This window comes from Cyanistes caeruleus, chromosome 2 (assembly GCF_971803275.1).
Source record: "Cyanistes caeruleus chromosome 2, bCyaCae1.hap1.1, whole genome shotgun sequence".
Taxonomy (NCBI): domain Eukaryota; kingdom Metazoa; phylum Chordata; class Aves; order Passeriformes; family Paridae; genus Cyanistes; species Cyanistes caeruleus.
Genome location: NC_141702.1, coordinates 6,013,815 through 6,038,593, shown reverse-complemented (window position 1 = coordinate 6,038,593; position 24,779 = coordinate 6,013,815). Strand labels below are relative to the sequence as shown.

Below are 24,779 nucleotides of genomic sequence, written 5' to 3'. Positions count from 1 at the left end.
AAAGGCTGTGTCCCCCTGTGACCGGGGGGTGCTGGTGACAGCATCTGAACATGAGCCAGTGGCACTGGGCTGTACCAGCCCTGGTGTGGCAGCAGGGGCAGGGCAGTGACCGTCTGTGCTGGGCATGGCTGAGGTCACTCGAGAGCTGTGTCCAGTTCTGGGCCCCTCAGTCCAGGAGGGACATTGAGGGGCTGGAGCGTGTCCAGAGGAGGGAACAGAGCTGGGGAAGGGTCTGGAGCACAGCTCTGATGAGGAGCAGCTGAGGGAGGAGCTGGGGAAGCTCAGCCTGGAGAAAAGGAGGCTCAGGAGGGACCTTCTGGCTCTGCACAACTCCTGACAGGAGGGGACAGCCGGGTGGGGTCGGGCTCTGCTCCCAGGGAACAAGGACAGGACAAGAGGACAGGCCCTCAAGCTAAGCTCGGGGAGGTTTCGGCTGAACATTAGGAAGAATTTCTTCACAGAAATGATGATTAGACGCTAGAATCGGCTGCCGAGGAAGGCGGCGGAATGAGTCACCGTCCCTGGAGGTGTTTAAGGAAAGACTGGACATGGCACCGAGGGCCCCGGTTCAGTTGCCGCGGCTGTGCTCGGTCACAGGCTGGATCTGTGATCTCAGAGCTCCTTTCCGACCCAAATGACCCCGCAATTCTGTAATTCCTCAATTCCGCCATTCCGCCATCCGCGTGCCGCTCGCGCCCGGCCCGCCCCGCACGCGCTGCGTGACAGCGCCGGGCCCGCCCCCGGGCGGGGCCGGACCCGCAGCTCCGCGGCCCCTCAGGTAACGGCGGCGGCTCCGCGCTCGGGGGGGCCCGGTGCCCTCCGGCCCGCGGCTGGGGGAGCGGGCGCTGCGTGTGGGGAATGGCGGCCTGCGCTCGGCATTCGCGAGTGCCCAGCTCCGGCGGCCGCCGAGCGGGGCCCGGGACGCTTCTCTGTCTGTCTTGTCCGTCCGTGTGTCCGTGTGGCAGCTCCTGCCCTTGGCGGTCCGTTGGGTTCGTCCCCCCAGAGCCCCTCCGGTCCCCAGAGTTTTATGGTGCCGAGTTCTGCGGAGACCCGGGTCAGTAGATGTGCTTAGGCTGTATCCGGGGAACAGCGGTATGAGAAGGCCTCGGAAAAAACACCAAACCACCCGTCATTTATTATTTATTCAGAGCATGCAGTCAAGGAATTAGAATAATAGAATTATAGATCATACTGAGGTCATTAGTCGTGTAAAATTCAGAAGCAGAGACCTGATTTCACTTGAGAGGGCTTCAATCCATACTTGCCCCTCCCCAGAAGGGGAATTTATGGGCTGTGACTAATTTGGCAGCTGGGGTTCCTATGAACACAACAGTGTGTTGTGCATTCATCCTTCAGGTTCCTCTGGAAGAAATCCTCCATCAGGTGGGTCTGAGGTAGTCTGTAGCCTCTGAGTCTGTGTTGTTTGCTGAAAAGGGAATTATGTCTCTGGAATGTCAGTTTGTTCTTAGCAGAACTCTAGGACTGGATTTTAAGTTTGAGAGACATGCAAGTTTGGTGTAACATTTGACTGCCTGAAAGTTGCAGAATCCTAGAATCACAGAGTGGTTTGGGTTGGAAACTCATCTTATTCCAACCCTCTGCCATGCACAGGACACATTTTACCATCTCTGTCCAATCTGGCCTTGGACACTTCCAGGGATGGGGCAGCCACAGACCCCATTCCATTGTTGCAGTGGTATTCAGATGCTTGTTATACCATAACTTCTTATATTCACTAGGATATTTATGTACTCTGAGTATTAAGATGGATTTATTGGTTACAAATTCATTGTTTTCCAGCTGAATTTCAGTGGTGATTGAGTCCCAGAGGATTGCTGAAAAATGGGAACCTAAAGGGAACTGTCAGGAATATTGGTATAACCCACATGCAGGATTGGGTTAAGCAATATCTGGTTTTGTGGTTAAATGATGCTTTTGAGCAAAAAGTGGGGAATATTAGCATGAAATTTTAAGTCAGTTACAGACAGGGAAGTTCTGTGTGAGGGTTCTTACAGGGATCTTGCTTTGAGTAGATATCTGAATTTTCAACAAGAAATTGTTTGGAAAGAAATGGAAGAAACTGGAGCAGGGGTGCACAAACCAATTCAATGTGAAATTATGTGTCACATTTTGTCAGATAAGGACATAATAAGGACTGTTAGATGAGGAGTACTGTCATAGCTAGGAGTAGTCAAAATCCTTGAGTCTTGTCATCAGAATTAGAATCACAGAATGGTTTGGGTTGGAAGGTACCTTAAAGGTCGTCTTGTTCCAACTCCCTGCTATGGGCAGGGACACTTTCCACGAGACCAGGTTGCTCAGAGCCCCATCCAACCTGGCCTTGAGCCTTTCCATGGATGGGGCAGCCACAGCTTCTCTGGACCTGTTCCAGGGCCTCAGCCCCCTCATAGTGTATAATCTCTTCCTAATATCTAATCTAGTCCTGCCTTCTGTCAGTTTGAAGCCATTCTCTCTGTCCTGTCACTGCATGCTTTTGTAAAATATATCTTAGAGAGTATATAAATACATAAGGAATGTTTTAGACATTCATTCTTAAAACTGAGTTATGACTTTGGCAACTTCTGCTCAACAGATACCACGTTGCCTCAGAAGAGAGGACAGATATCCTCCAGAACAGCCATGAGCAGTTACTGTCAAGTCCTGGGAATTTTCTTACTCTTTCTTCAAAGTGCGCTGTCTCTCCAGCCAGCGCAGCCCAGAGTGCTGCTGGTGTCTTTTGATGGGTTTCGGTGGGATTACATCTACAGAGTGTCCACTCCCAATTTTCACTATGCCATGAAGAACGGGGTGCATGTCAAGCAGGTCACCAATGTGTTCATAACGAAGACGTACCCCAACCACTACACCCTGGTGACTGGGCTCTATGCAGAGAGCCACGGCATCGTCGCTAACGAGATGTATGACCCTGTCCTGAACGAAACCTTCTCCCTGAACAAAATGAACACCCACAATTCCAAGTTCTGGGAAGAGGCCAGCCCAATATGGGTGACGAACCAGAGGGAAGGACACAGATCTGGTGCCGCTATGTGGCCTGGAACAGATGTGAAGATACATGGAGTCTTGCCTACACATTACATGCCCTACAATGAATCTGTTCCCTTTGAAGACAGGGTAGCAAAGCTCATTGACTGGTTTACAGCAGAAGAACCCATAAACTTTGGTCTCCTGTACTGGGAACAGCCTGATGAGATGGGACACCTTCTGGGCCCAGAAAACCCACTTATGGGAACAGTAATCAGTGACATTGACAGAAAACTGGGATATCTCATTTCTGAACTGAAGAAAGCAAAGCTGTGGGATGCAATAAATGTCATAGTCACAAGTGATCACGGAATGTCACAGTCGTCCTCAGAAAGGCTCATTGAGCTTGATCAGTACGTGAGCAGAGAGCTCTATGAAGTCATCGACCACACTCCTACAGTAGCCATTTTGCCAAAAGAAGGTAGGAGCTACAGCAGTAATGTTCCCTGAGGAGATACTTGAGTATCCAAACTTTATAGACCGAATTGGTGGTAGCAGCACTGATGGCAGTAGGCCATCAGCCTTGAACAAGGAGTACTTGCAAGATCCCTTTGTTCTTTTTTCGGGCTCTGTCAAAAGCCTGGATTAACTTCCAGAAAAGAAAAGAGAGCAAATCTGTTTGCTGCTGACTAATATTGCCAAGGATCCTTTAGTCCTTTTGAGAAGTAAGATAATCTAATGGCATTATCAAGGCTGAATGGTTCTCAAGATAGATAACACCTGAATGTTACATATCTTGCCTTTCATCAAGATGATGAAGCCATAGTGGAAGAATTATTTTTCTAACTCAAACAGTAAACTGAGAACAGATGGGGATCTTTGATAAAAAGAAAGCCTGTGTTGGCTATTTGATTAGCTGCCAGCTATTGTAGTTCACTTGCGGTTTTTCCCCTGTCATGCTGAACAGCCAGCCAGTTACATTCATACCATTTTTATTGTGATAAATATGGGCAAGAATAGTGTTAGAATTGAAATCTGAAATCTGGTTGCAGTCACCAAAGGGTTGCTGAGGTGACAGGTGTATGTTTAGTGTCACTAATGCATCTGCTTTTTATTTTCATCATCAAGTACTGTAAAGTACTTGGTGCAAAAGTGTTAACTTGGAAAATAACACCCCTGCCCACACACAAAGAAAGAAAAAAAAAAGCTAATTTAGAAGCTGAATTTTAAGGTGGCCTTCTGGAAAGGTGTTTTTTAAGAATTCTGTAACATTTGTATCACTAATGGATAGATACCACTTTGTATTTAATGCCCAGGCAGGGAGAGTGTTTTGCAGAATTAAGTGACCTTTAAGTGTAAGAACAAATGTGACTTGTCATTTTTAATTTGAAGAATACTCCAGACTAAAATGTGAGTATGCCCAAACTGGATGGTCTCTGCTGCCTGAGCAGTCAGGCCCTGTAGGTGGGTGCTGTTTCTCTCTGTGGTTATAAAAGAGCCACATTTGGGAGCTTCATCCCCATAGAGGCAAACAGGTTGCCCAAGATGTTCTCATTAGCAAATAAAGAAGCTGTAAAAGTAAACTACAGTGCTGAAACCTCCCTAATGCGGTGAAGAACTTTAAGATGCGTAACTTGATTCTCCTGTCTGCTAAATGCTGATAAGAAACAGTATCTCTGCTACAATTAGATGACAAAATAGTAAAAAAGCCATTTCAGTGGATTTCAGAAACAGCTTGGGTTTGATTTTTGCCCAGAGATTCAGGTATTTATTACAGTACCAATAAACAAGAATTAGTTTTGAGCACTGCTAAAATTCTTTCCTTCAGTGGTACCAGATGTGATTTTTATTATAAAGCAATGAGTTTCACTGTCAGTTCAGGTATGAGCTAATATATGCTTAAGTATATAACACTGATTCTTCACCTGTTATTCAACTGGTCTTTCTTAAACCAAGGGAATAGTAAAACTTAGTGAGAATGAGAAAAAGTTTGAATACTTAAAAATGCAACGATTTCTTGTAACTGCTTGGCTGTGTATTGCTTCCCCAAGAGGTGGATTAAAGCTGTTATTTAACCATGCTGCTATATTAGCGTGTGTGGGGAACTAGTTAGATGTTCACAAAGAAGATACTTGTACCACAGCTGGTGATGCTGACCGTTTTCTTGCATTTAATATAAATATATTAATTCTCATAATTAATATAAAATCAAGTTTGCTATGTTTGGGGCTTGTCCTCCCTGCCATCCCACATAGAAGCTGACATAGCATAATTAACTTTATTACTAATATAGTCCTAGAAATGCTGCATTAGAGTCCCTCATCTTGTTGCTGTAACTATCTCTGATACCTTTACTTTTGCTGTTTCATCTTGACCTTTGTTTTGTTTCTTAATTTAGTGATTCAATTTTTTTTGTGCCAGTTTGAGATAAGGAACATTAATGTTTCCTTCAGAATGTATACATTAAAGTATTTTTCTTCAGAATTTCTATACTGGAGTCTAGGAACTGAGGGGGAAAAGCAAGATGGTTTCTTTAGAAACATTGGCCACTTTCTCCCAGTTTTTTCTCACTGATTCAACACTCCATGGATACTGGAAATGGCAGTCTGAGAGGGGCCTGCAGACACACTGTGCATTCAGCTTCATGTGCCACACAAATACCTAAGTCACCATGCTCAGGGATTTGGTGTGTCACTGGAGTCTGTTGTGTGCACTCCATGGCTCTCAACAGGAGTCTGGCCTTAAGTGGAGGTGGGGAATGAAGAAATTTGGTCAGATGTCAATTCCTGAACTTGCTTTTGTGCCCCTGGCTGTCTGTTCTGGTTCCTCCATTCTGTGCACTGGTGTTCCAGCCAGTTTGATGAACTGCTGGTGGCTCTTCAGTGGCTTTTACTGGAAAGGCAAGCTCAGAAATTGGACATAAGCAAATAAAGAATTGGGAGTGGAAAATACCTATTTATTCAGTGTTAGTAGAGCTCTTGAGGGTTTGTGCTCACTGTGACTAGGGAAGGGAAAGGGAGCAAAAAAATATGGAAAAATACAGAGGAGCAGGCTCATGCTGTTGGCTGTTATTGACTAATAAAGGAAAGAACAAACTGCTTTAAAATACATGAAAAGTGTCACTTGTCACAGACAGCTAGGTGACAGAATTTGGCCTGAATGCAGCCATTACCTCACAGACACATTTAGGAGCTGTCTTCTTGCTTTCAGGCTTTACATAGAGCTGGGAGGCTTTGGTTCATTTTCCAGGAGACAACTGAGTGCTTTCTAACTCATTCCTGTGAGAAGTTTACATTCTGATAAGTGTGAAATGAGGGATTTTTTTCTAAAATTAGCAAGGTAGTTATTGCTTGGGAACAGGCTGTGAAGTCTGGTGCTGAGGGGGATCTTAAAGTGCCTGAAGGTTTGGATTTTTCACAAGAGCTTCTGTGCACACACTGTTGTCTCTTACAGTTATAACTCACTTCTGGGGAAGTGTGTTTTGCCCTCTTCCTTCAGCTGTATTTTAACTACTGATGAGTTCAGTAAACACACTGGTATGTTTAATTTTTGTCTTTTGTCTCTTTTGTTTGTTTGAAGGCAAACTGGATGAAGTATATGAAGCTTTGGCCAACGCTCATCCCAACATGACTGTATATAAAAAGGAGCAGATTCCAGATAGATTTCATTACAAGCACAACAGTAAAATTCAGCCTATCTTAGCAGTGGCTGATAAAGGATGGGAAATTGTACATAATAAGACTGAAGGTTTCCTAAGTAAGTATTCTGTCTTTATAACATTTTGCTGTATCTTCCAAGCCAGGGACCATACATGGTACTTTCTCTCCTAGTATCAACAACCAATGTTCATTTTTAATTTCTTTTAAGGCTGGAAGGGAAAGCTTAAGTGTGTGAAATTTATATTTTTATCCCCTGATGGGATGGGAAACACCCTACTGTTAAGGGAGGAAGATTTGCACTTACAGTTTCTTTAAACATTAACCTGAGATAAGAAAAATCACGTGTTTTAGTGGCCCCATGCTTGAGGTCTTTCAGGATGTAGCAAACCAACAAGCACTTCCTGAGACATTAAAAAAGAAAGTTGTAACTGAATGTGTTGAGTAGAGGGTGAAGAGGGTTGTTTTACTATGTTTTACTTATTTACTGGAGAAGGGTTGGGTTAGAAAATACAAGAACATTTTCTGAAAGTTCTCAGCTTGTGTGGGTGCTACACTGACAGGAACCTCATTCTATGCTACAAAGCCTTTGGATATTGTGTTACTGCACACCAGTGATTTTCATTTGCCTTGGAGGAAAAAATGTGTTGTAGGTGATTTGAAGGAATGAAACTCCCAACACTTTCAAGTTCCTCACCTTGTAGTTTTGAGATTTATTACAGGTAACATGGAGACAGTGAACTGTAACTTCTTGGTAACCTAAAACACAGGTGTCATATGGTCAATTCTTACATTTCTAAAGGAGAACCTTTGGAACTTTGCTGCTGGTTATGAATCTGACGAGTGTTACCAGCAAGACTTAATAACATTTTCAGTAGCTGCTGAGAGCACCTTCTTGTGCCTGTGTGTTTGACACATTCCTAGGTTTCAATGCCCCTGCCAGCAATGGGCACTGGGCACCCACTAGTTCTTCTTCCTTGTTGAGGAGTTGATGGTGCATGAAATTGTCAGTGTCTCTTTGGAATCACACCAACAGTCTGACTCTACATGTTTTTATTTAATTTTCCCTAAGAGTTCTGGATCAGTTGCAAAGTTGGAGCTTTTCCTTGAGAAAAATCAAGGAATTTTGTGTGTACACAGTGGGCCATTGATAATGCTGTTAATGCCATATGAGCTCACTTTTTTTTCCCCCTCTTTGTAAATAATGCTCTCCATTGTGGGTTTTTTAGGTGTTTACCCTTTGTAGTTCTGAGACTTGCTATGTGCTAGGAGAAATTTGTGCTGCCAATCAAAACAGTTCTGCTAAACCTCTATAAGAATGGCTGTGCCTTTTCTGCATTCTGCTTATTTTAGGAAAACGTTCAATGCTTGTTTTGCAACTTTGGGATGTTGACCTTTATCTATCTTTTATTTCTAGTTGGCAATCATGGATATGACAACACTGAACCAGAAATGCATCCCATTTTTTTGGCAGTTGGGCCAGCTTTCAGAAAGAACACCACCAAACAATTCATGAATGCTACGGACTTGTACCCCTTACTGTGCCATCTGCTTGGCATCAGCCCACTGCCCAACAATGGTTCCTTCAATGCTGTGAAGGATATACTTGCTGAGAAAGTTCCTGGAGCCCGTGGAGCAGATTCCTACTCCACTGTTGTAGGAGTCTTCCTGGGCAGCCTGCTCGTTCTGGTTTTCACTGCAGTTTTTGTTAAGCATTTTGTCCTTGCCCAAGCAAATTCCATGCAAATCAGACACACTGAAGCTGCCCAGCCACTGCTGCAAGATTAATAACACCTGGGATCCTGTTTGAGGCTTAAAATAAGTCTATAAAAAGAAAATAAACAATGGAGGTGGATCAGCATGAGTATGTGGAGTGAAAGGAGATGGATGCTGATGCATTGGTACTCTGGGGCATGAACAGACGAGGGATGGAGAGAGAGCATATTCCTGTTTCACCCTGCAGCCACTTCATCTTCCAAGGCTTGAAGATATCCCAGGTAAATCTGGGAAGCTCTGTGTGTATATATATAGACCTGTAGTGACAATAGACCTCAAATACCTTATTATGGCTATTTTTAGGAAAATAACGTCAACTGGGTTGCACTTCACAGAGTATTAATGGTAATTTCATTTCCCACCCTCTTTTTTGTTTTATTCTTTGAGGATTTTTTTGAGTCTCTGATTTTAACAAGTCACTGAATGGTACTTAACTTCTTTGTTAGTATTTTTCTTCCCTGCCCAAGGAAGCTTTTGCATGGATCACCATTATGATTACTTGATGAAGGGTTAAATCCTTCAGGAAAGAACATTATTATTCAGCTAGGTCATGCAGTGCTAGGTGTCTAAATTTAGAGTTACATGTATTTCTTCAAATTCCTGTCTTAACTATAGACCCAAAATACATATCTTAAGTGGTATTGCCTTTAGCAATCAGCATTAAACTGCTTGATTCTTAATGTTTTAAAAATTAATTTAAGTAAATGTAGGTTTTTACCACTTTAGATACGATTTCAGATAAATGTAGGTCTTTACTTTTTCTCTTTCCTGTACACTGCACTAAATTTTCTAGGACTTCCATGCAGCTGGCAGGATAAAGACATGTACAAGCATCACACCTGTATATCCAAATGGAGTTTTCTATTTCTGTGGTACTAAGGGAGGTCAATAAGTTAAGGAACAAGGATGCTCCAGCTGGTTTCAGTGTTGTTAGTCTTGTTCCTGCTCTGCTACTGAACATTCTGAGTTTGACTTGTGTCTTGTGCTTTGTCTGCTCTGTCTGGGTGGGTCTTGGAATGGGATGATCAGGATTACAGTTGCAGTTTAAGGGGCAGCTATATAAATCTTAAGCCATATGTGTTCTTAAATCTGAAAAAGCACATTTTAATAATTAAAGAAAAGGTGTAGGACTGGAGTTTATTTTTCCAGAGAAAAACTTCTGTCAGGGAAAAATATTAATCCTGAATCAACAAAGGCACATATTCTTTTGCTTGTGGCAATAAACCTTGCTAGTGTAGTTGTGGGGTTTTTTGTGAGCTCACTTAAATGGTGAGAATCTGCTGACTAAAGTTTGTATGAAAATCATTCTGTAGTTGTTGAGAAAAGTTATCTAATGTCAGACTTCTCCCCTTCTCCCTGTGAGGTGATAGTATTTCTCAGCACTTCGTTGCTGAGTACAATGCCTGAAGGAGAAAGAAACTTTCAAAATTAGTAAAGTAGCAGATTAGGTATTTTTAAATGCAATTTATGTCTGTATCCACACCCCCCAGCAGAGGACAAGGATGTAGATGTGCTCTGCCTAATCAAGGGTGTGACTGACAGGCAGTACTGCAAGGTGAGGGCTGGGGTACAAAATTCCTTTTGCTGGGCTAAATTCCAGACTCAATGAAGATCTGTTGTGCTCCTCTGTGATGGCAGGGACACTCAATTGGCACCAAGCTGCCTTGCAGACAGATGTGGACATTTCCAGAGGCCACATTTGGGTGCAGCGAATGCTTCCAAGGGAAGGCAATGAAATAGCCCAACTTAAGGGTTATGATGGAAGTTCAGCTGTAACAGTAACTTTAGGAAAGCAGAAAAAATGCAAGTCTGAAAAAAAGACAGCCCTTGATTTGGGGAATGTGTATGAAATCCTGTCAACTCCAGATGACTCGGTGCTGTTACTGTGCTGTGAACTGCCTTGTTTTCCTGCATTGCCATTTTCTTAAGAAAAAACTGAAGGAAAAGGTCTGTAAGGCTGGTTCTTAGTGCAGCTAGCCATCAGCTGTGCCTAAAGTTGAATTTGCTGGCACAGGTAAAACTGAGTGCTGCAGAGGCTCCAGCTGAACCACAGCAGTTCACAGCAGTTTTCAGAGACCTGAAGTCTGAGCACAAAACCCAAACCTCTGAGTTGTTACTAATCCCTTCCAAAAAGTGGATGGCACACAGCAAACAGATGCACTGACTCCACCTTTTCTTGCTTATTTGCAGCTTAAAGATGAATTGTAGCACAAACAGACTGTGTGTTTAAAAGGAGATCTGCAGGCTTTGTTAAGGCAGTAACAGTGACAACAATGCCATAACCTTCACCTGTAGCTTCTGCACTTTGGAACATGTTGCTGTAGTAGAAATTCTTATTGCAGTAATTTCATAGCAGTGGTCATGGCAGATGTAAAAATAACTGGGTTGTAATCTCAGAGCTTTTCCTTAAACCCCACTTTAATTGTGGCAAGCATAGTTCTATCATCAGCCAAAGTGACCCTTGATTTTAAGGAGGGGCCAGTTTGTGTTGATCAGTCATTTGGGACTTAGATTTACCTGCCCAAATAGGCAACAAGGATAGAGCAGTAGGTTTCCTCCAACAAAGGGTTTGGGAACAATAATACTCAGAATGGGCTGGGGACATGAATGTGAGAATTGTTGATGTCATTGTTCTGTATTGCACTGTGAGGCCCTTCTTTGAGGAGGGCTAAATAAAACTTTCTAAAAAATATTAAGGGAATCTTGTAGCATTTGGGTATTTCAGATTAGGGTCAAACATTTCATTTATTCTTAAGTGTATTTGCAGGTAGCTCTTGGGTAGTTCCTTTTTAGGACATTTGCCCAACGGTATTAAGTTAGCTTAATGGGAGTGAGCTTAATGAAACTGAAAGCACAGATGATGCCACTGGAGAAAAACAGCTATTTTTTCTCTGATGTGACATTTTGTCAGACACCTTTTTGGGTGGGGGGAACATGGGATTTGGTTTCTCTGTATATGAGACTTTCTATGATGTACAAACAAGTTTATTGGAAGGAGAATTTGAGTAGACTGTGTACTGCTTGTAATTTAAACTTGGAAACCAAGAATGATGTATGGTGTGTTTCATTACTGACCTGTGGAGCATTCAGATGTCAAATGTTTTCTTTGTTTCTTCTTGTTTGGAAATGCTGAAGTTAAAATACATCTTTGCTATAATGCTGTCAAGCATGGAGTGCTGACTTCATTTAAAACACTTCAGGAAAACGAAGTTGAACTGGGGGGAGATTGTTGGGGGAGAATGTTTTCAACTTGTATGCATCCCAGACATTCTCTGGACTCTGCAAAGTGTATGCCTTTTTTAAAAATAACTGGAAGTGTGATAGAACTTTGGAATTTTAGGTCACAGTTCTTATATAACAGACTTCTTGATTCCCACCTTGCTGCCATATATGGAAGAAACAGCTATTGGTTACCAATAGTGGGAATCCAGTTTCTTTAACTAAAAAAAAAAATCTTCCAGACTTGGTCAAAAGCTGCAGTAATGCTGCTACAAGAAATGCACTCCCAAAAAAAACCCCCAAAAAAAACCCCAAAAAAACCCAGAAAAATTAGATTCATTAAATCACTTAGGTTAGAAAAGACCTTTAAGATCATCCAGTCCAACCATTAACCCAAAATTGCCAAGCCTGTTGTAAGATGAAATGTTGTGCAAATTGACTTTTCATACAATCACAGAATAGTTTGGGTTGGAGGGGACCTTAGAGATCAGTTCATTTCAACACCCCTGACCTCTATTAGAAATGTGAACAGGACAGTCTTGACCTGCATGTGGGAGAAGGACAAATGTTCAGTGGTTGGGTCCTGTTCTGTAAAATGGAAATTTAACAGGTTTACTTCCCAGTTTTCCTCCCTTCTTAAATAATGCCAAGGATGCTGTCTTGACCATATCTATGCTGCTTTACAAACCTTTGGTGGCATGTTTGCCCTACAGTAAAGGTGACATAAGCATTTATTAGATAGTAAACTACAAAAATTGCTGCAAGCACATGAAAATAATAAATTCAATAGTGGCATCAGCCTTTCCATAATGAAATCCTAATCTGAATCCTATTAACAAACCTCCATTAGTGCTTTTTTGCAGCAAAAGATGCTACCATGCATGTTAGAGCAAACATCTGTCCCTGTGGCCTGGTCCTTGGAGGTACACAAAGTTGGTTTATTTTCACAGGCAGTGTGCAGGCAGCAAGTTACTGAAAGCAGTGTTTCAGAGCTGTAGTCAGGTGAAATCATCTCAATTCTGGAACTGTTTCCATGATGCCAATGCCCAAAAAGCACGGGACCCTGGAGAGGTGGACATTCTAGCATTGCTGTACTCAGTGTGGAGGGTTCCTGTATGGAGGCAGTCAGTCTAACATCAGCCTTCAGTGCTGGGAAGTGTCACTAAATATCCCCTATTCCTCTCTAAACTGCAGGAGCCTTTCCCTGAATTAACCTGCCCTTTGTGACCTTTGCTGAGTTGTGTCTATTTAGCATGTCATTAAATGTTGCCACAAACTACTGTCCCTTTATTGCAGCCTTGAGAAAGAACAAGCCACAGCTTTGCTGTTCTTGTTCTGAACTGGCTGCCCAAAAGGAAATCAGCTACTGGCTTTCATGAGAATTACTTCACACAAACCAGAATGAGGCAGTGGAAATGTTTTGTCATGTTTAAGGCTCTATTTTTAAAAAATAATCATCCTTAAATAAATCAACTGCATGTCTTAAAGACAGAAAGATGTCTTTTCTAGATTCTGTTGATTAGTACATGATCTGTATGAAACTGGATGTACAAGAGCTACTGTGAAACCTTTTGTGCCAGGAAGAACTCTCAGCACCCTTACAGACCACACCACATCTTTGGAAAAGAAAATAATCAGCAGTGCAACTGGAATATAATTTATCTTACTTGAACACCTATATTCCCTCTTTAAACCCTTTCCACAGTGGCACTCTCCCATCTTCATGCTAAAGGGAGGAGGAACAGAGGGTGATAAGGATTTCCACCAGACACAGCCACTTGCTGATTTCACAGCAGCTCAACCTGTAGCAGTTCTCATCAGAAGGGGCTGCCTAGAGCTTGGAGGAGAAATGCATTTAGACCTTGACTTCCCCAGCTGTAGCAATATTGCTGTTTCAGATCAGAGTTCTGCTGTCATGGTTCAATCAGCATTTACAGTTCTGGTCACCAAAGCCTTGCTGGTACCTTTGCTGCCTGCCTGGGAGGGGATTCACAGAGGAACTGAGAGCACATCGACCACACGCTGTGTGACAGCTGCTGGGGGGAAGGAACAGAGTGGAGAAAATCAGTTTTAGCTTCTAGAAAAAAACCCCAAAATTCACAGGTAAAAGACATGATGTCTGCCAGAAAGGTAAACTCAGTCAAGCCTTTCCAAACAAAGATGATGCAAATCATCTCCAGTAATTCTCTGACTGACCCTCTGAGGATCCCACTCTGCATTACCAGAATTACAAGAACCTAACAAAACTCTAACACAGGAATTCAAGCATCCTCCTTTTTACAGCATATCTAAACCTAGGTTCTACCCTGAAACACATTCTCTTTGTAGTTACTCATTAACCTGACGTCTTGGTGTATGTAATAATTAATTTAAATATGGCAGGATGAGGAAGTGACTCCATGTTCAGTCCAGCTACTGCTCTAGAATATCAACAGGCTAAAATCCAGTACCCTAGCAGTAGCAGCACAGATTTTTCAAAGGGCCTGAGCCTCTTTCAATTAATCTGAACTCTTTCAAATTCAGATTAATTCAGAATAAATCCTTAGTAAGTAATAGTTAGTAGTGTAAAAAAAAAAAAGCAGAACTGGTTAGGTTTTGGATTGTGTTTTTAATCAAGTATAATGGAATCTCTTGAGAGGAAGACACATTACTGAAACTTCCATACATTTATAAAGGTCAAATTTGTTTTTTCCAGTGGGCAGTTCAAAGTAACCCCTTCCCTCCAAAGTTCCTGCTCCCTCCATATCAGATCATTAAAAGGCTGTGACCAACACCAAATTGCAATGAATTTAAAGTTGTGAAAGAGAAACCCCATTGATGCCAGGTACCTCTGTCACTTTATTTTTTAAAACCATCAGAAAAGGACTTGGTAACTGTAGTTCTCTTTTTGGGTTAGCAATAACAATTTAATCTCACTGAAAGACAAGGTACCATTTAAAGCTTTCTCAATCAAATTATTTTTTTAATAGCAAGTTACTAGATGACCATTAACAAAGAATTAAGAGTTTCAATTAAGAGAACAGTTAGCTCTGGTCTTCATCAGGAATTTCCATTTATGTACCTCAAGCATTATAATTTGTTTTTTGTAATAAGATCTGCTAACTTCTTCCTTTAAATTTCCAGGGTTTAAAATATGAGTTTGGAATCCTTGCTTGATGACTTGCACATCGAACTTTGAATTGTTGCTTTTTAGCACAACAGCCTTCAAGAGACAATTATGAGCTGGTACACAGGGCAGAAACACCTTTATCTCAAAAACACCTTCAGCAGAATTTACTCCTGAGAAATTTTCCACAGGGTTTAGGAGCAGTGATTTTACACCTACAACTGATGAAACTGGGTAATTCAGACTCCCAGGTTAAGTTGACTTTCTAGAGATAAGGTAGTAGTGCCATCCCAGCTGGACCTGTGGATCTAAGTCATCCAGAGACACATATCCAGAAATGTCAGAGCCACCTGCCCAAGCTTCTAAGTGCTGAACCACATAATTTATTGCTTAAAATAGAAGAGATATGCACCAGTTCCTTCACCACTGACTTCTGTTTCCTTTCTCAGAAATTTGTCACATTGCTGCCTTAGGGTAGAAACAAAAGTTTTGGATCTTCTCTTTCCCCAAATTTAAGGGCACACCAGAATATACTCTCAAACCAAAACTAACTCCTAGCTCTCAATGAAGTTTTTCTGTCCAACACAGGTGCAACAACACTAAAAGTAGTCAATATTAATTTAGTACAAAAAAAGCAATTATCATTTACAAATATTAAAATTCACTTTGTCTATCCTGGCTACTCATACTCTGGAGTCTCATTCTGAAAGTGTTCAGAGGCTTGAATGAAAAACTAAGCATCCTTATTTTGTTAAGCATCTCTTCCAGTAAAAAGCCACCTGTTCACTGTTTGGTTATGAAAATATCTTTATATGACACTAGTCACACAAATCAGCAGGGTCTAGCTGTACAGTATTTTACACAGATAAAGTGCATCAAACAAAGAATGCCATCCAGTGCAAATTGAAACTATTTTCCTGAAATCACAATGTAGGAAGCGAGGCTCAGCTCCCTCCGCGCTATCCAATCAAAGGATCATCGTCATCACTCTGTAACTGGAGCCGGGCAAAGGGCCGGGAAGGAGCCACTCTGTTCTTGGAAATGATGATGATGCAGGTGAAAGTGCTGAGAACCATGAAAACCCCGATGACGATCCCAATGGCCTCAGGAACACTGATGCACCACTGGTCAGCCAGCAGGCACTTGGTGTTGGCGAAGGTGCCGTTGTGCGGCCGCGGGGCGAGCCTCAGGACGTGGCACATCATGGGGTAGATGTCCACGATGTCCAGGCTGCTGTGGCTGTAGCCGCGTCGGAAGGCGGGACCGCGCGCGGCCAGGAACGGGTGCATGCTGGGCAGGGCGTTGTCATAGCCGTGGTCCCCCACTGCAGCGGGGCAGAGCACACAGTTACTGTCACAGCCTCTGCTGCAGAGCCACTGCTCCCCTCTCCATCTCCCCCAACCCCAAATCACGTGTTCTAACCAAAGGTTAATGCACAACATAAAAGCAGCTGTTGGATCAACCACAGAAGGAAGCCAGAGTTCCTTCCCTCTTCCCCAAACCCCACAAGTCTTCTCCCATACTGGCCTTCCCACATGGTTCTCCCTCCCATTAATCTCTTTTCCTTTCAGTGCTTAACATTCCAGTGTTCCCCTTCCCATACTTCATGCCAAAGTTGAAAAGGAGGTTGCAATTCCACAATGACTCAATAGCTAGAAGGCAAATTTTTACTTCTCAGATTCTGGAAAGTCATCTCTCCTTGCAGAGTGGACACTTTACTTACTTATTAAAAAATCAGGCACCTTTCCCTTGATAGTGTTCAGTTCAAGCATATTAAGTACCCTCAATTCGTGTTTATCAGATAAAGTACTTCAGGTGAAGGGACACCCAAAGAGTCAAAACCAAAAGACAAAGATCACTGTGCCTCTGGCAGGCATACAGCAAAACCTTCTGGCTATAAGGTCAGGAGTACTTGGACATCTGGTAGGATTTTAAGATGGACTGTAAACAGCTAAAGAGAAAATTGTCAAATTTCCTAACAGCATTCCTGAAAAACCAGGTCCAAGGTGCCAGAAGTCTCTCACAGCAGACACAGCACAGCACTGACTGCATTTGAGTCCATTTCTTAGTAACAGTGGAGGAATATCCCTGAGATGTGTTTCCTTGGGTGCTTCCCTGAAGCAAAACATCCAGATTGCTACTGATTAGATCACACCACTTCAGTGAGCTTCTTCTAGTCCTTTTTAATGTTTTCCACCATTCTGTCTGTTACCACATCTTGCTTGTTTTGACTCATGTTTCTAGATTGTTTTCCCTGCCTTTTACTACTTGTTTGTTCTGAACAGAGCTACTCCAAGTTCCCTCTCCAATGAAGTTCTCAATTTTTCACCTCTGAAATAAGAGTCTGGTGTGTGGAGTTACTGGTACACTTGGAAATCACTGTGCTGACACTTTGTCTGCGAAGACAATAAACTTTAAACAGGCTTTTAGGCTAAAATCTCCCCTGCCTGATTCTGGGAAACCTTCAAAACTGAATTGAAAAGAGATTTACTTCAACTGATACAATGCTGTTCCTCATAAATATTCACTTACTAACTATCTTTAGGTACATGAAATTGAATCTAACCAGAATCAAGAAAAAGGGAACTCTGACCAGAGAACACCGGTGCTACATGTTGCCAAATTGAAGATAATTGTAGCAGATCCATGGGGAAATTATAAACACATCCTGCATTAAAAAGCAGTACTTCTGTACAAATACTGAAAAAAACTGAATTTAATTCTGCAAAGGGCAGATGGTAAGATCAGCCAAACTGGGTGCAACCAGGATTTTACACCACTCAACACCTGTCTCTAACAGCAGTTGTACAGGGAAGCATCCAGGAGGGATATCCCTGACCCTGCCAACCAGGCCAAGCTGTTGGCTGCTCAGAAATTTTCCAGAAGTTGGTACTTTTATTTCTATTAATGGATTTTCCTACCAAGAATCTGTCCAATCGCTTTCTGAACACACATTACACACACACACTGAGCCTTCATCTGCAACCAGAATTACAGGTTGAATTTTCTTACTATTACAAGGAAATCTACCTGGAATTTCTTCTTTGAGATACACTTTCATGTGACTGTTTTATTTTTTCAGTAAATTATGCATGCTCCTTGTCTGCCAAAAAAAACAACCTTGTGTGTGGAACACCTGGAAATAGATACACATAGATATACATGTATGTGTAATTTGACATTCTAGCAGGAAGAATGTGCACATCTTAGCAAGGCACTGAGAAGTGACACCTGTTAAGTTTTGTCTTTCAAACATGCTGCTGTGTTCCTACTATTTTTAGTATTTCCTGACATTTACTTTCATTCCCTAGTACATGTATTGTAATATTAAATGTTGTGTGTTGCATGCTTCAATTTATGCACTCCTACATATATACTTTATATACAATAAAAAGTTAAACCACACTCCAAGGAAAGCTCAAGACAGTCTGCTAACCTGCTTAAGGTTAACTCAGACTATTAAGTCAAACATGACAAAGTGTTTCAGCCAACAGAATATTCCCCATCTCCTCCTCATCTGTTAAACACTCCAGGCTCAGGCTGAGAATGTCATAGAAAATTCTACAGTGTTCCTAAACCTGTAAAGTGAAAGGACTCCCCCTTGCTAAATGAGAACCATCCTGCAGCTGGCTGGAATAGAAACAAGGCAGTTTACCCCCACAAACCACAGAGGAACACACACTTACACTTGGAAAGGGACTCGTTCTGTACGATTGTCCAGCCTTCGTCTGCAACCAGAATTATGGGCTGGATTCTCTTGTGATGGCGATAATGGAATCTGTCTGGAATTTCTTCTTTCAGATAAACCTTCATGTGGCTGTTGCAATTTTTGAGTAAGTTATACACATCTTCTTTGTCTGCCAAGGGAAATATTGCACATGAAACAGCTGGAAATTAACTCCTGTTTACTACAGTTATCTGTCATTAAACCTAAGATCTATTATTTCAAAATAATTATAAAAAAAAAACATAGAAAATTATTTTTTCATGCCCCTTATGAAATGCTACATTGGTTGAGGTGAATTTCAAAATTTGCTTTCATTTTAAATCAGACACCTCCCAGATGTGGGTTTGGACCTACAACTCAACTTACTATCTGGGCTTGAAGGGAAAAATTCAAGCAGAGAAATCACGAGAAAGCAATCACCCCCTCAAGTAGTCAATATTTTATCCAATGCAATATTTTTTTTCTTTTTTTACTGTATGAATCACTTTGTTCATTAGTCTGGCCACAGAGAGGCCAGCAATGTCATGATTTCAGACATGCCTGATGGGGACTCCTCTGAGAGACAAAAATTTCATGGTATGAAATCTTAGGTTTCACTCCCAAAAACAGAAGTGATAAAACAATCAAAGTTTGGACTAGATTCTTACTTGGAAATTTACACACTGACATTTTTTATTCTGAATAAACACATGGGTTTCTTTCATGCTCAGTGTGAATTACAGCTGCATAGACTAAGTGAGCAACAAGAGAGCAGCCAAAATAAGTACCTATCTACTTTATCAACCACCTGCACCAGGGTCATGCATATCAGCCACAGCAATTGGACAAGAAACTCTCCTTGTCCCACTGTTTGCCAAAACAAATTTCTAAATAAACCATCTTTAGCTTACTTAGTATGTCGAAGTTCTGCAACATGAACTCCATAGGTTTTGCAAAAGATAGGAACAGTCTAGGATACTGTATACTTTTTAGAGGCAAGATAAACAAGATTTAATTCTCAGTATATGCCTTAAAAAATAACCAAACCCAAACATACTCTGCCTTGGCAGCACTGCAGCAACTGGAGTCCTGTCTATCAGGGTGTAGTTATTGCGCCCGAGGCATTCATCCAGGACAATCAGCCTCTTTGCAGAACAGGAGGCCATTCCATGGTCACTTGTTATTATGACATTAACAGTGTCCCACAGACCCAATGCCTTCAGTTTGTTCATAAGGAAACCAACATGTTTATCCACTTCTTCCAGCACTTTGCTCATGTTCTGGGTGTCGTCTGGGCCGTACTTGTGCCCGCTTGCATCCGGTTCTTCCCAGTAGAGCACAGCAAAATTGACTAGTGGTTCAGAGCTGTTCAGCCATGCAACAATTCTCTCCACTCTCTCCTCAAACGTCACTGAGAAGTTGTACTTCATAAAGAAATGAGGGGTCGTGTTGTTGATTTTTACATCACTACCGGGCCACATGGCAGCAGCACTTGCTCCCTTTCCCTGTTGTTGATTTGTTACCCAAATTGGAGTTGCTTCATCCCACCAGAAGGGATCTGAATCGTTGAACTGTGAAAATTTTTTCTTGGCATCTGGATCATACATGTCATTAGCCACAATGCCATGGCTTTCCTCATACAAACCTGTCACTATGGTGTAATGGTTTGGGAAGGTCTTTGTGATAAAAGCATTTGTGACTTGTTTTACAAGCACACCATCCTCAATGAATTCCTGGAGATGAGGAAGTTTGTAGGTTTCCAAGTAATCAGCCCTGAAGCCATCAAAGGACACGAGAAGCAACCTGGGTACCGAGTCACCAGCTGAGCGAGCACAACAGAGAAGGATTCCAGTAAAAAATAACATCAACATCGAGTTCATTGTGGAAACTTTGAAGTGCTTCCAGCAGGTAATCAGATGCACCTGAGAAATTTAAACAGACAAGGCATGTAACCAAAACAATTCTACTGTGACCAGTTTAACTAGCTATACATTATATACATCTTCCTTCAGGAGGGCAATTCCAAAACACCCAGTCTAAGCAACCACTCAAGTCAACAGCGGATTTCCCTACTGACTTCAGGGGTTTCTCACATATTGTCAGAGTTTTTCATATATTAAAACAAATGAACAGTGAGATTTTTTCCACTGCAGATTAAAGGAAAGGAAGAAGAGTTTTCTTTTGATAAGGTATTCCACTGTTGTGTGTGTCCTATTACAATTCTACATCCTAAGACAGAAAATCAGTATTTTTCCTCATGTTCAAGCACAGGCACTTGAACAGTTCTGGACCCACATTTAAGAGTCCTCTGCAGCCCTAAATTCTTACTACACATCACTGTTCAGATCAGAAGCCTGTTTCCTACTATAATTGTAATTTTCTTTTTTTAGTTTCCACCCTCTAGAGTTGCTGGAAGGCTTTTCAGCCTTTCGACATTCCCATTTACTCATTGCTTATTCCAAACACAGAACTGCCAGGAGTAACTTCTGCTTTCCTTCTAAGCTGCTCTACATCTACCGCAACTGCATTTAAACCTGTCCTTTATTTCCCACACTTTTCTCTCTATAAAAAAAATCAAAATTAATAACCTTAGCTATGTGGTAAGTATTTCTCAGCAAAGAATAATGACTATTACGAGTGCCAGGTATGATTTGTAAGCTTTTACCCCCTCTTAATGTCTTATATGTGACTTAAGCACTTTGTTTAGCAAGGTTCATGTGGAGGCTCTATAGAATGATGCTCTCCGTCTTTAAGAGAAAGTGAAGCTCCAGGTCTTACAAAACCTTCTGCAATGTTGTTAGGGAGCGTATTTGCTTCTCAAGAAGAGCCCTATAACTAGAAATTTTCTCTTTATATTTCTTTTATCCTTTATCTTCCTTTACGTGCAGACAAACTGTGATTCTAGAAGGCACAGCAGCCGTCTTCCCAACATTTTTAACATCAACCCTTTCCCGCAAACTCCTTAAAACGGCAGGTTTAATTTAAAGGTATAAGGCGCTTTAATGTCAGCTGCAGCTTTAGCAGTGACGAGAGTTCAAAGCACGGGAAGCCACCCCCCGCCCCCAAGAGTTAAAAATGCCTGCAGAAAATACAAAAGTTACAAGTGCTGTTTAAAACAGCATTGAGGCACCTCTTAACACAGAGCACTTGGAGGACAAAAAAACCCTTGTAAAGAAGGAGAAAAGAAATGGGAAGAGCAACGCAGCTGCCAATCACCGTTCGATGCTGTACGGTGCTTTAAAAAGCAGAACCAGTTTCCCACAGCGCAGGGAGACGCAAACCCGCAGCGTTCGCTCCGAAATGCTCCAAAGCGGTGTGGCACTACAAGCGCCACACACACAACAAGCATGTTACAGCCAAAAATTAACTCTACCCCACACAAACCCAGCAAAACAGCCCAGCCGTGCCAGACCACCGGCACTAGACCACCTGCTCCCGAACCTCCCGACCAGGTTTTGGGCTTGCTCGGCTCGGTCAGAACGAAGGCTGTTCCGCCTGCAAAGCGCACACACGCGGCACCGCCGACCAACCGGGCGCTCCGGGTCGGTTTCCCCTTATCCGCACTCAGACCGAGCTCACCGCCCCCATAGCTTCCCGCGGAGGGACACCCCCGTCCCGTCCCCGCCAGGGCCCCACCGTGAGGTCCCGCTCCGGCTCCGCTCGGCCCGGGACGCGCGGGCGGCACCGGAGGTGACCGGAGGTGACCGGGGGCAGCAAGGGGGGGGAAGGGGGTGCTCAGCGCCTGCGCACCCGCCGCCCGCGCAACCCCAACCGACAACTGAAGGGCCTTGGGGGGGGCACGGGAGCTCCTCGGTGAGCGCGGCCTCCGCCCGCTGTGATTGGCTGCGGGCCCGCTGGCGGGAGATCCGATTGGCTGCGGTGCGGGGGCGTGGCTGGGATGAATGGGGCGTGGCTGGGATGAACGGGGCGGGGAGCGGCAAGTGAGGGGCGGGCGGTGAGAGGGGTTGTGAGGAGGCCGTGAGGGACATGTGGGGGACATGTGGGGGCAGTGGGGATTTTTTCAAAGCCACAGCGTCAATTCGATGGAAAAGACCTCTGCGATCATCGAGTTCAACCTATGGCCGACGACCACATTGTCAACTAGACTATGTCTATCAGTGCCATGGCCAGTCTTTCCTTAAACAGCTCCCGGTGTTTTCCTTAAACACCACGTCCAGGGATGGTGACTCCACCGCTTCCCTCAGCAGCCCATTCTAATGTCTAACCACCCTTTTTGTGAAGAAATTATTCTTGATGCCCGACTAAAATCCTCCCGTGGTGCAACTTGAGACTATGGCCTCTTGTCCTGTCCTTATTCCCTGGGAGCAGAGCCCGACCCCACCCGGCTGTCCCCTCCTGTCAGGAGTTGTGCAGAGCCAGAAGGTCCCTCCTGAGCCTCCTTTTCTCCAGGCTGAGCTTCCCCAGCTCCTCCCTCAGCTGCTCCTCATCAGAGCTGTGCTCCAGACCCTTCCCCAGCTCTGTTCCCTTCTCTGGCCATGCTCCAGCCCCTCAGTGTCCCTCCTGGACTGAGGCACCCAGAACTGGACACAGCTCTCGAGTGACCTCAGCACTGCCCTGCTGCCACACACCGGGATGAAGGGGGTAGAGCTGAGGGGAGCCATGGGGGCTGTGGGATGAAGCCCTCCCAAGCAGAGCAATTTGGTGTTTTCAGGGAGCTCAGGGGTTTGTGAGGGATGTGTTGTACCTCCAGACTGGGATGCAGCTGACTTCGGGGCTGTTTGCTGGGCTTCCTATTGTTGCAGAAGGGCCCCGTGAGGTGAGGCTGTGATGGGACACGTCCTTGGGAGTGTCCCTGTGTTTTCCCAGCACACCCATAACCTTCCTCCTGCCTCCTTTGCAGGTGCCCGGCAGCCCCAGGCTATCACCTTTTCGAGGCAGTGATGCTTTGTCAGCATGACTCCTCCATGACTCCATCTCCCTTTTGGTCACACAGCTCTGTAAGCTGGCTGTTCATATTCTTCCACACACATCGCCTTTTTGTGGTCTCTTGAGGAAAAAAAAAAAAAAAATTACCCTAAAACTCAGAATAAAATGGTCATGTGCTGTTGAATGTACTCTTGAGTACCACTGCAGCAGTGAGTGGTATAATGAGTTGAGATCTGTTTTGGGTCCTGGTGTAAGTTTGTTTCATAAATTAAGGCAAATAGTTTACATTCCCATGGTTTTCCTTTTTATTATGAGAAAGGATTAGTAATTCTGCAAAACCTGTTAAGTTACTGGTGTTGAAAAACAATGAGATCAGCTCTATGTAAATAGACAAATGAAGCATTCTTTAATAGCACAGAGCACAAATCATTATTTTAAAATTCATCCTAAAAACAGAAAAATACACTCTTATGGCTTCATAACTGACTGAAGTAGATCTGAATTTCATTCTGTGTACCCTGCTAGATGTTTATTCTGCACTTGGTGTAGATTTCAGCTTGTTTCATACTAATGGCTTTCACATATGTATGAGTTAGGCAGGTTTTGCTACCTGTATGTGCCAGCTGTAGAATGGCTCTAAAATGTGGTACAATAGGCTGAATAAAGTGGCACGCCCCTGATTCACCTTGATTTATGAAATGTAGCAGGTGTGGCAAAACACAGGCTGTAAAAGAGGAAAAAAACCATCTCCAGGTGAGCTAGATAAGAATTCTTGCAGCTACTCACGTGTTATGTGTCAAGTTCAAGTCAAGGTCCTTGGGTGTTTTTTTTTTCTCTGAGTCTCTTTTTGGTTATACAAATTCACCTTTGTGAATATGCACATGACATCTGATCATGTGGAGGAGAGGTATGTGTCCTTTATAAATTGCTTTGTTGTATTGCCTTAAAAATATTTGTTACTCAGAATGAACTAGAGCTCCAGGGAATGTGTAACAGAGCAAGTTCAATATTTTAACCAATTTCATTAATTTACAATTGAATTCTTGTTAAAAACTTTATGCACAGATGTAGACAACTTTTAAGCACTGAGGTTCTTTTGCTAGCCTACTTTTGCCGCATACTCATTCACTTATTCACTAAAAGGTGTGAGTAATCTCTTGTTTACCCTTGCCCACGTGCTTTGAAAACCATTTGCAGTATTCACTTATTCACGAGCCCAGCCTAATGTGGTGTGCCCAGTTTGACACATCATACAGGCAGTACACCACAGCAGCTCTGAACTGGTCTAGCCAATATGTATCTAATGAGTGTAATACAACTTTTGGTTCCATTTACAGTGCTTGGCTACAAGAAATGGGTGAGTTATATGTATGCTTACATTAAGAGGAGTAAAACTGGTCAATATACATTTCATGAAACCATAAAAGAGTAACAGCTGTTAAACTTT

At 42.9% G+C, this 24,779-nt stretch overlaps 3 protein-coding genes across 9 annotated transcripts in view; 2 read left to right on the top strand and 1 right to left on the bottom strand.

Annotated features, from left to right (window-relative positions):
• Positions 1-321: 321 nt before the first annotated feature.
• On the top strand, positions 322-11,580 carry ENPP5 (ectonucleotide pyrophosphatase/phosphodiesterase family member 5). Of its 3 annotated transcripts, none has more exons than XM_086875634.1 (4): positions 322-778; positions 2,594-3,463; positions 6,562-6,738; positions 8,056-11,580. In XM_086875634.1, exons 2-4 carry the CDS (start codon positions 2,641-2,643, stop codon positions 8,424-8,426), a joined length of 1,371 nt encoding a protein of 456 aa, XP_086731760.1. In that variant the 5' UTR covers positions 322-778; positions 2,594-2,640; the 3' UTR covers positions 8,427-11,580. The 3 variants fall into 3 exon arrangements, with proteins under 3 accessions (XP_086731760.1, XP_023780034.1, XP_023780033.1); XM_023924266.2 differs by having other exon boundaries at positions 743-1,383; XM_023924265.2 differs by having other exon boundaries at positions 748-1,054.
• Positions 11,581-14,221: 2,641 nt separating this feature from the next.
• On the bottom strand, positions 14,222-22,340 carry ENPP4 (ectonucleotide pyrophosphatase/phosphodiesterase 4). 4 transcript variants are annotated; one of them, XM_023924268.2, is made up of 4 exons: positions 22,082-22,340; positions 19,503-20,367; positions 18,426-18,596; positions 14,222-16,063 (listed from the first exon to the last, which is right to left on the bottom strand). In XM_023924268.2, the coding sequence occupies exons 2-4, from the start codon at positions 20,323-20,325 to the stop codon at positions 15,699-15,701; spliced, it is 1,359 nt and encodes a 452-aa protein (XP_023780036.1). In that variant the 5' UTR covers positions 20,326-20,367; positions 22,082-22,340; the 3' UTR covers positions 14,222-15,698. The 4 variants fall into 4 exon arrangements, with proteins under 4 accessions (XP_023780036.1, XP_023780035.1, XP_086731758.1 ...); XM_023924267.2 differs by having other exon boundaries at positions 22,025-22,260; XM_086875632.1 differs by having other exon boundaries at positions 21,875-22,225.
• A 1,747-nt stretch (positions 22,341-24,087) lies between these two features.
• CLIC5 (CLIC family member 5) overlaps positions 24,088-24,779 on the top strand; it is a 76,318-nt gene continuing 75,626 nt past the window's right edge. For both annotated transcript variants that reach the window (XM_023924259.2, XM_023924260.2), the window contains exon 1: positions 24,088-24,239. The gene's annotated coding sequence lies outside the window, so the exon portion shown is untranslated. The remainder of the gene's footprint in view (positions 24,240-24,779) is intronic.